At 44.5% G+C, this 10,497-nt stretch overlaps 2 protein-coding genes across 2 annotated transcripts; one reads left to right on the plus strand and one right to left on the minus strand.

Moving 5' to 3' along the window:
• Positions 1 to 265: 265 nt before the first annotated feature.
• LOC115829742 (insulin) lies at positions 266 to 1,116 on the minus strand. The gene is made up of 2 exons (XM_030793910.1): positions 939 to 1,116; positions 266 to 453 (listed from the first exon to the last, which is right to left on the minus strand). Exons 1-2 carry the CDS (start codon positions 1,114 to 1,116, stop codon positions 266 to 268), a joined length of 366 nt encoding a protein of 121 aa, XP_030649770.1.
• A 2,021-nt stretch (positions 1,117 to 3,137) lies between these two features.
• LOC115829744 (synembryn-A) lies at positions 3,138 to 9,953 on the plus strand. Its single transcript, XM_030793911.1, has 14 exons — positions 3,138 to 3,227; positions 3,979 to 4,026; positions 4,444 to 4,461; positions 4,797 to 4,883; positions 5,126 to 5,422; positions 5,489 to 5,847; positions 6,020 to 6,155; positions 6,311 to 6,499; positions 6,611 to 6,705; positions 7,011 to 7,161; positions 7,739 to 7,834; positions 8,219 to 8,363; positions 9,038 to 9,308; positions 9,812 to 9,953. Exons 1-14 carry the CDS (start codon positions 3,138 to 3,140, stop codon positions 9,951 to 9,953), a joined length of 2,124 nt encoding a protein of 707 aa, XP_030649771.1.
• Positions 9,954 to 10,497: the final 544 nt, after the last annotated feature.

Here is a 10,497-nt window from a genome sequence, read left to right on the forward strand (position 1 = left end):
AGTATCCACACTACAAATTCAATTCTCGTTCCATGTTCTGTAGCTCTGTGGATCCATACTCACTCGTGTGTTTTAGCTAACACATCTCAGCTTCGTCAAGCACTGTTGCGCGTTACCCAAACCAGTGATCCAATTCTTATAAATAATGGGTTTGATCTATTGTAAGGAGCAAATATGAGACAGCAGGGGGTAATCCAAGCATAGAATTGATTGTGGCGAATTCAGCAAAGGTTGCTGAAGTATTTGGTGTGTAATCGATTACGGTCTAAGTGTTACAGTAATTCTCCAGGTCATAGTAGTCGCAGTAGAAATGGCAACACTGCTCAACGATGCCTCGCTTTGTAACTCTGGGTTTGACAGTTCCTCGGTTCTCCACTTTAGCTCCATGGCTCCCTCTTTCCAAAAAAGCTCTCAAGTTTCGCAGGACTGGCACCCTGTCACGCACCGTTATATCTGTTTCAACGAGAAAGCGGTCATTAAGTGGCTCTAAATTCACAGTTTGAGAAACCAAATAATTCACTACTGTAGCAAAACACGTCCAACCGCCAGAAAGGTATACACAATTTAGTTTCCACAGTCCTACAATATTTATATACAAACCGTTAATCTTTAATTCCATTCAAATCAAAACTCTAAGTATAAAGACTTCGATATTCAGTTTTGTTGTTGTCGAGGGATGGATTTTATGATCAGATTTTATAATCTCCTAAGGATTAACAGTTTCACTTTAGAGCTACGGTGTATCATTCCGTGTTTTATGAGGATTACTGGGCGACTGTTGTTTCATACAGGAGGACCATCTTTCCCTATTTCCATCCTCACTTTCCACACACACACACTAACTTCTGTAAGTCTCTCTGACAGTGAAAGACACAATTTCACACACTCACACGCTCACACACACACACACACACACACACACACACACACACACTTACACGTGTTCTCCTCTCGGACTCGCCTCCCAGGCTGGTAGAAGACTCCCTTTTCCCCACATACAAGAAGCAATGCTTCCACTAACTGAATGCCACAAAGTTTGCGGTTCCCAAAAGTGCCTCCAGGAGGGACCAGAGAGGCAGCACACAACACCAAGAGGAGCAGTCCAGATCTGTGCATCTTCACGCAATGTAAACTAAAGATTAAGCCAGTATTAAAAACACATAAAGGAAAACAATTGTCCTAAACATAGAAAGGACGAGATTCTAGGGATTAGACAGCAAGAAAGAATCAAAAAATAATTTGAAGAGACAGCTTAGGAGTGACTATTCAAAGACAAAGATGGACACATTAAACTTAAATTACAGGTTTTCATAACGCTAAAAAAAATTGAGACATCGGTAGGACAAGACAGAGATCGGAAGAGCAAAAAAGGCAACGCACTGAGTAACTTTAACAACTGCTTAACTCTGCCTTACCTGGCTCTCTCACGTCTGGTGTAGTGGTCTGAGTCTTTCGTAAGTAAATGTTACACTATGTGTGTATGTGTGTGCCTGTTTGCATGTGTGTCTCAGTTCTCATGTCTGTTAGTCTGGGGTCATCTCCACCCTTTCTCCTCTGTCACGCTGTGTTTCTCTCTCTCTCTCTCTCTCTCTCTCTCTCTCTCTCTCTCTCTCTCTCTCTCTCTCTCTCTCTCTCACTCTTTCACTTTGTCTTGTTCACCTCCCCCCCTTTCTCTCTAATGCAGCGTGGTAGTTGGTACCAATGTCAGGGTCCATCAGAAGTCTGGATCCATGTAATCATCTTCCATTAATCACCCACAGTCATAATGATTACCCCCATCTACTCGTCCTTCATCCCCTCTATTTTTAATTACCCCTATTAAACGAGCTTCTCGTGGCTTTCATCTGTGTCTCTCCTTTTCTAAACGTCTCTCTCTCTGTCATCCTCTCTCTCTCGCCCTTTTTCTCTTTCTCTCTCATCTCTCTTTGTTACCAGGATAACCAGTTGTTTGTTGCCATCATTGTTCTTTGAAGATGGGACAATGGAACAGTGACTAAGAAAGACAGTGAGTTCAACACCATGACACAACCACACAATAAAAAAAACAAAAAAACCCCAGAAACTCAAAATGTCACTGTTGTAAAGCTAGTAACATGTTTTTGGTGATATTTACGCTCTATGACATTTCTTCATTCTGGCAAAGTGATGACTGTAAAGCAAACATCTCAGTCTAGGTATAGTCATGACAAAGATTTTTCAGTAATGTGTCTGATAAATGCACATTCCGAGTCTCTTAGAAGTCCGAATGGATGAGGACAGAGGTAAGATGGGAGTGACTCGAGCAAATCTGCTCTCAGTCATTTGACTTTGATTGCTTCTGTGGTTCCAACCTTTAAGTTCTAAGTTGGCTTCGCAGATTTACTTCAAATTGTACCTGGAGTGATGTACTTGAAATTGATACTTCAAGACAGGAAAACTACCAAGTAATATCATAAAATGGCCCCAGACCTCTAGCTGAAGACACTGAAACCAGACAGTCCGACCTGAAAAAAAAGAAAGGAAAAAAAAGAACTGCTTTTCAGTGTTTGATCTTTTTTTTTAACTTTACACAAACTTTATTCAAGTCAAAGCAGTAGGCTGTGTCTCTTTGAGACAGAGCTTTTAGAATGTTGAATAATTTTGGGGAGTTTTTTTTTGGATTGTGGTTGGACCAAAATCCTGTATGTGGTTAGACTTCCAGAAAGGGAGAACATTCTGATGTCAGCTAAACCTCTCAGTCCATTCATATCGAGAGGAAAGAAACAGTGAGAAGGAAGCAGGATTAGATTAGGAAAACCCAAAGCTAAATCTGATGCTTGTCAGATTATTGAGACGTCCAATAGGGAGGGAGAGAGTACACCAGAGACGTAAACGCATACGACCCGCAATCCATCTCATCACATCATAAAGACATATCTTCCACATTAAACGCTTCAGTCTGAGGAGCTGAAGAAGGTTTCGTACCTTTTTAGATTCTTTTTAAATCTTCTCTCTGACAAAGAAATCGGTATCGAACATCAGGATCGAAGAGAATGCCGACAGGACGTTAGCCATACGAACTGTAACTTGTAACATTGTCAGTGTTGACTGTAGATATTGGCAGCGTTTATCCACACACTGTAACAGCAAACTCTGATTTCTGTGTTGGAAGATTCAGAATGGCCTTGGATGTGGAGAGAATCATTCAGTGCATCAAACAGGGAGACCAGGACAGTGTCCAGTCACAGCTGGATGACTACAACGCAGAAGTAAGCGCGGTTTGACCGGCAGTTAATAGTAATGATACATTTAGCAGCAAGGAGGAGACCATGACTCACCTTCCTCATTTTTCCTTTGACAGATGTGTCTAATGTACATTTTGTGCTTTTGATGTAGATGAAGGGGGGCGGGGGGTTCCCTCTAAAGTAGTCCATGGAAGTACAATAGACACTGGCAATATTTTTTTCATTTGTGCATTAGTAAAGAAAGTGATTGGCGCTTTAAAGAAAAATGTGTCTTTTCTATACCGTTGAGATAAAGGTTCGAAGAGTCATCTCAACAGTGAACACATTCAATAGACAAATCTTTTTCTTTAATATCAAAATTTTGGTTGCAGAAGCAAACTCTTTCGACAGATTCAAAGTATAACCTGTTCTCATGGCAAAACTGGAACCAAGTTGTAACCGTTTGTGAGCATTTATCAGTAGGGTTTCTTCAGGATTTAAAAATAAATAAATAAATATTTTCAATTTTGATATTTAGTTACAACTATAGTCTTCAGAACATTGCTGTGAGTTAAGAATATTGCTGTGAAACAGTTGCCATACTTATGAAGCATTCACAAGCATTCACGGCTCATTCAAATGATTCATTTTTAACTGTGGGGATTGTAGAATGCAAACCCACAACTGTTAAACAGCTTGGTACTCTTGTAGTCTGTCACTGGTGTTTCAGCGTCATTTCTTTACCAAATATGAAACAGTCTCTCAGTCCCTCATTTCTCTGTCCCTCTCTCGACAGCATGCAGAGTGTTTCTTTTTCAATCTGGAGGAGAGAGAACGAAGAAAGGTGAGGAGATGTCAGAATGGTATATGCACCTTAAATTGTGCATGTGTTGTGTGTGTGTGCGTGTGCGCGCGTGTGTGTGTGTGTGTGAGTGTGTTTATGTGTTGGCCCTGATCCTTTTGTCCTCTCTCTGAGGTCACACAAAGGTGGGATTAATGTGGCTATTAGCGTTAACCTCGCTCATCCTCTTTCACTTTTAATTATCCCTCTCTCTCTCTCTCTCTCTCTCTCTGTCTGTCAGTCTGTTCCCCTTACTATTGACCACTTTCTCATCAATGCTTTTCACTCGTTTTACCCTTTTTCTGTGTCCATAATTTTGTTAATTGTGTCATGAATCATCAAGCTTTTTTTTCTGTTTTTTTGTGTGACCATTTACTCTAATTCTCCAATTATGCTGCTTTCTGGATGAAATGACCACAGCAACGAGAACTGGAGGAGGTGAGAGAGAGAGAGAGAGAGAGAGAGAATTATTGGATAGAGAAAGTTTCAAATAAAAGTTAAAGGGGATGTCTGTGAAGCAAAGGCAAAATTAAAACGAGCTGCAGTAATTTTCGTTGCATGTAGCGGTTCATATTTTCTTTGTGAGTGTAGGCACTGCAAAATACCTTGCACCTCAGAAAACCGACAAACTCTTGATTATTTTTTCTGTCTGTGTGTGCGTGTGTGTGTCTGTGTGCGTGTGTGCGTGTGTGCATGTGTGTGTGTGTGCGCGTGTGCGTGCGCGTGTGCGCGTGTGTGTGTGCGTGTGCGCGTGTGTGTGCACTCTCTCTCAGTTCCGGAGGAATAAAGTGAGGGAATATGTCCCTGACTCTGACTCTGACTTTGAGGAGAGTGAGGATGCTGAACTCATCCTCAGAAGGGTAAGTGTATATATCATAATCCTTCAATATACATCAGCATATTAAAGTAGGACAAACCACTCATTCTGTCCTCTGACCTCCTTCTGTCTGGTTCTCTGATGTCCTCTCCCACTCTCATCCTGTCTGTCCTTCCTCTACATGTTTTTGGCTTCATGTACTTCTCTCTGTCTCTCTCTCTCTCTCTCTCTCTCTCTCTCTCTCTCTCTCTCTCTTTCTCTTCCTCTTCACACCCACACATACAGCGGCTAGCTGCAGCGCTGATCTGGTTCATCCGCATGCAGCTTCAGCCAGGCGTCCTGAGAGTCTGTCTCCGCACGCTACGCATCATCTCGCGAGACCGCCAGGCCCTGGCTCCCCTAGTGACAGACACCGCCCTCCTAACCCTTGCCCATTTGGGAGGTATCACATCACTGCCTTTCCCATTGGAGGTGGAAGAGGAGGGGCAATGGGATCTCACTCAAGGCCAATGGGATCCCACTCAGATTACCTTACAGCCACAACAACAAAGTGGGACAGTAGCGAAACCAGGTGCTAGCTGCGTTAGCACTTGTTTACACGCAGCTACGAATGTAGCTAGCATTAACGACGATTCGCCTAAAACGGAGTTTGAGGAAGATGAGAAAGCTACCGGCGCCATGGAAACGGCTGCTGTTTCCTCCAGCGTGTCTCTCAGCCGAGACGGACAGGAGCAGTGCGCCTGTACCGTCTCTAGAGTGACACAAGAAGAAAACCACAACAGTGTGCAAGCCGTTGTCATAGAAACACACAGCAACCCAAACTCAAAGGTTGATGGGGTGCACGGGGTGCTGGTGAGAGGCAAGAGGGATGCCAAGGGAGAAGGGGACGAAGAACAGAGTGAGGAAGGAGATGATGATGGAGAGGTGTGGAGGAAAGAGGCCATGAAAGCACTGTGTAATGTCATCTATAACAGCCAGAGGGCGCAAGAGAGAGCCAGTGATCTAAGGTGAGGGGGAAATCTTCTGACGGTATATTGTCTTCCTTTGATAGAATTGACAGGCCTGTTCAAACAAACCTGACATGACTATGCTGGTGTTCACTCACAAACTTCAAACACACGCTCTCTCTCTCTCTCTCCTCTTTCTTTTTCTTTGTCTCTTGCTCTCTCTCGTGGTCAGGCTGCTCTCAGGGTTGTCCGAGCGGCTGAAGGAGGGGATCCATTCTTCATCTGCTCCCAGTGGTCAGTTTTACGAGCTGCGACTGCTGTTTCTGTTGACTGCTCTGCGTCCAGAGCTCAGAAAACAGTTTCAACAGGTAACACAGAGGAAGACAGGCACTGAGAGAGATGAAGTGAGAGAGAGAGAGAGGGAGAGAGAGAGAGAGAGAGAGAGAGAGAATAATATTTAACTGGAATGAAGTAAAGAACATAGTGAACAAACAAGCATCTCCTCTGTCTGTCTCTCTTTTAGGAGCGCGGGGTGTGTATGTTGACTGCTGCCCTGGAGCAGTGCCTGGCAGTGCACTGGGGAGAGGTGTATGAGGTGCTGACTGACCCCACAGCGCCCCCTGTCTGTAAGGATGTCTCTCAGCGCGCCATCGAGATCCTGAAAACCCTGTTCAACATCACTTACAGCGCGCGCAGGCAACAACCCGATGAGGTTAGTATACACTATCCTTGAACGCAGAGCAACCGGCTGTGTCAAATCGTTTTATTTTTTCAGTTATATAAAGATATCCCAAGAATATCTCTTTCTCTATGTGTGTTCCAGGAAGAAGCTGCGATATATCGCCGCCTAGCGGCAGTTCTGCGGCACTGCATCATGCTGCCCTGTGACGGAGAGGATAGAGCTGAGGAACTACAGGGGTAAGAGAGAGAGAGAGAGAGAGAGAGAGAGAGAGGGACAATACAAAGGGAGAGAGACAAAGACAGGCAGGAGAGAGAGAGAGAGAGAGAGGGAGGGTAAAGAAAAGAGGAATTGTTGTAATTAGCACAGATGATGAAGAGGAGCAGACAGAAAGAATAGATAATGTAGAAAGTTTATGTGACACCTCATACATTCAAAACCGACTAAAAAAAGTGTTCAATATTAATTCTCAAACAATATCAACAAACCTTATATATATTCTGTGTTCCTCCCCCAACCCCGCCCGTCACGATCCTGCCCACAGGCACACAGTGAACGTGCTGTCTGCCCTCCCCCTGCAGTGTTTGGACGTGTTGCTGGCTGTCCGTCTGTCTGAGGGGTCGAAGGAGTCGGGCGGAGTCAACATGGACTGTGTCCACGCCCTGCTGATGTTCATGGAGAAGAGACTGGACAGAGTGAGAGAGAAAGAGAAAGAGAAAGAGAGAGAGAGAGAGAGTGATAGAAGGCGGGAAAAGAAGAGAGAGAACCAAAAGGGAAGTAGTGGGGTTAAGTGGAGTGAGGTGATGTCAGTTATTGGGGTGGGCTCATCAGTAGGTCTGAAAAGGGTCATCAGAATCTTAATTGGTTAGTTGCCCACTTGATGTGTTCGGCATGAGTGACGGCAGGTGCTATGTGCTGATCATGAGACGACATATTCTGATATTTCATCTGCATCCCATAAATCCCATAATCTGTTCTAGAATTAGCTAGATTTAGTTGAACTTTTCTATATGTTAAATAGGTTACATGTAATCATGATCTGTGATTAAGAGGTCACAGTCTGACCCGGTATATATGTCATGTGAAGTCAAATCTACAATGAGATATTTATGAATTAAGGGTATTATGATCTGTCAGATTTTATCAAATGTTTCATAACCTCATACATGATGTGTGTGTGTGTGTGTGTGTGTGTGTGTGGGGGGGGGGGGGGGGGGGGGGGGGGCGGGGGGCATATATGCATGCTTGTGTGTGTGTGTGTGTGTTCTAAAGGGTCATAAATTGAAGGAGAAGCTGACCCCAGTGCTGAATCTGCTGACGGAGAGTAGCAAAGCACACAGGGAGACCAGACACTACCTCAGACAACAGGTACACCCTACCACCTACGATTAGGTCGCCTGTGGTATTGTCAAGCAGTTTTCACAGGGATTAGTGCCTCGTGCAGATGTATGTTTTCAGAGTAACTGATACCTTGAATGAATAGGCTGATCAAGGCTGACATGGTGCTGGGTTAACATGATAAGGTGATGATAGGGTCCTGTCCTCTCTTTTGAGCTTTGCCGTATTTCAGAAAGATCATACATTTGAATACAATTCTCATTTTAGCCTAAATAAAAAGGTACGTTTAGACATTCCCGTCCTAGAAGCAAGTGGAAAACTGTGGTTTGTCCCAATACAAAGAGCCTCTAGGACCTGAAATGGTGTGAAAGGACTTGAGTCCGAGACATGAGATCTCTTCTGCTGTGTTTTTAGATCCTGCCCCCGCTCAGGGAGGTGAGCCTGAGACCTGAACAAGGGGACACAGTAAGGAATCGTTTGGTCAGACTAATGACACACGTGGACACAGACGTCAAACACTGCGCTGCTGAACTGCTCTTTGTGCTCTGCAAGGAAAATGGTATCTCTCTCTCTTTCTCTCTCTCTCTCTCTCTCACACACACACACACACACACACACACACACACAACTCTACCATCTTTTTAGAAATCACAGCCAGACAGAGTCATATGATCATTTTATTACACAGTTATAAACACTTATGCAACGCACATTAGAATTCAAATCTAATATATCAGAGTAATGATATCATTATGCTTTCAATGTCTTTTGCTATAACAAAGCAGAACAACAAAAAAAACACCCACAAATGACCCATCTTAAAAAAGCCAGAACTACATAGTGGGTTTATAACATTCATCTGAACACCCCCCCACTCTCTCTCTCTCTCTGTCTCTCTCTCTGTCTCTCTCTCTCTGTCTCTCTTTCTCTGTCTCTCTCTCTGTCTCTCTGTCTCTCTCTCTCTCTCTCTCTCTGTCTCTCTCTCTCTGTCTCTCTCTCTGTCTCTCTCTCTCTGTCTCTCTCTCTCTCTCTCTCTCTGTCTCTCTCTCTCTGTCTCTCTCTCTGTCTCTCTGTCTCTCTCTCTGTCTCTCTGTCTCTCTCTCTCTGTCTCTCTCTCTCTCTGTCTCTCTCTCTCTGTCTCTCTCTCTGTCTCTCTGTCTCTCTCTCTCTCTCTGTGTCTCTCTCTCTCTCTCTGTCTCTCTCTCTCTGTCTGTCTCTCTCTCTGTGACTCAGTGAGACGGTTTGTGAAGTACACGGGTTACGGGAACGCCGCGGGGCTCCTGGCCGCGCGCGGTTTGCTGAGCGGCCGCGGTCCCTCCCCGCAGCCTCAGTACTCCAGCGACTCGGATTCGGACACGGAGGAGTACCGGCAGGCCAAGGACCGCATCAACCCCGTCACAGGACGGGTGGAGGAGGAGCGGCCGGACCCGATGGAGGGAATGACGGAAGAGGAGAAAGAAGCAGAGGCGCTGAAACTCATCAGCATGTTCAACAGGCTTTCACGGTGCGTCTGTGTGTGTGTGTGTGTGTGTGTGTGTGTGTGTGTTTGTGTTTGGGTGTGCATGTGAGATAGAGGGACTGAATTTATTAGGTTTGTGTGTGTGTGTGTCTGTGAGAGAGGGAGAAAGAAAGCGACTGGGTACATCATGTTCTTATTTAGTGAGCATCATGAGTGTGTATTTACAGGAGGAGAAATTTTTGAATACAATTTTTGAATAAAAGCCTTACTCCCACACTAATCTTTTCATTGCAGCTGTGAGTCCCCAACTCTCTGTTCCTAGAATTTTCTGGATTTCTGTCTATGTGCAAACTCACATGATTTCACATTTCTCTCTCTTCTCTCTCCAGTTCACCTTGTGTGTGGTTTCTTTGTCTCTCTCTTCTTTGACTTCTCTCTCTTTCTTCAGAACCCCTATTTCACTTGCTCACCCTTTGTGTTTTCTTGAACTTTCTCTCTCTTTCTCTGTGTTTTCTTTTATCCTGACTCCCCTGTCTTGTCTCTCTCAGGGACAAGATCATTCAGCCCGCAGGTGTGACAGCAGACGGTCGACTGGCGCCACTCTGTGATCATATGAGGGACCGCACTTTAGAGGAGGAAGATTATGAGGAAGACCTGGAGGAAGAAAGTGAGGAAGAGGATGAAGAGTAACGAAAGAAAGAAAAAGAGAGAGAGAGAGAAAGAAAGAAACAAAAGAAAATGGAATAATCTGAGGGACAGGGAAGGAATGTACATATGCAGAGGAATGATATAAAGTGAAGAGTGAAACAGAGAGAGAGAGGGAGGGACAGAAAGAGAGAGAGAGAGAGAGAGAGAGAGAGAGAGAGGGAGAGGGGAGGAGAGAGAGAGAAAGAGAGAGAGAGAGAGAGAGAGAGAGAGAGCCAGAGTGATGCCAGAGAGGCTCTTGTATTTTAACAAAAAGCATGTATATATATATTTGCATAACGTTAATCTAAAAAGGCTGCAAAATCCAAAAGACTAAACCACAGTGTACGCACATTACATAATCTATGTGTATTTGCGTGCGAGTCTATGGTAGCATAGCACTGAGATATATGCTGCTTACAATAGAGAGCCCTCTAAACAGGAGAGGGGAAGGAGACAAAGAGGGACAGCCATCACCACAGACAGACAAGCGCTCCACGAACACGCTGGGCACAGTTGCCATGGCGACGTCGCCATGGTAACGACAGTT

Source organism: Chanos chanos, chromosome 16 (genome assembly GCF_902362185.1).
Source record: "Chanos chanos chromosome 16, fChaCha1.1, whole genome shotgun sequence".
Taxonomy (NCBI): domain Eukaryota; kingdom Metazoa; phylum Chordata; class Actinopteri; order Gonorynchiformes; family Chanidae; genus Chanos; species Chanos chanos.

Excerpts from the sequence above, each read along its gene's own strand:
- LOC115829744 (XM_030793911.1), top strand. The coding sequence starts at position 3,138 with ATGGCCTTGGATGTGGAGAGAATCATTCAGTGCATCAAACAGGGAGAC. Across the intron at positions 6,500-6,610 it reads GCAGGCAACAACCCGATGAG|GAAGAAGCTGCGATATATCG; the intron begins GTTAGTATACAC and ends TGTGTGTTCCAG. Across the intron at positions 8,364-9,037 it reads TGTGCTCTGCAAGGAAAATG|TGAGACGGTTTGTGAAGTAC; the intron begins GTATCTCTCTCT and ends TCTGTGACTCAG.
- LOC115829742 (XM_030793910.1), bottom strand. The coding sequence starts at position 1,116 with ATGCACAGATCTGGACTGCTCCTCTTGGTGTTGTGTGCTGCCTCTCTG. Across the intron at positions 454-938 it reads AGTCCGAGAGGAGAACACGT|ATATAACGGTGCGTGACAGG; the intron begins GTAAGTGTGTGT and ends TCGTTGAAACAG.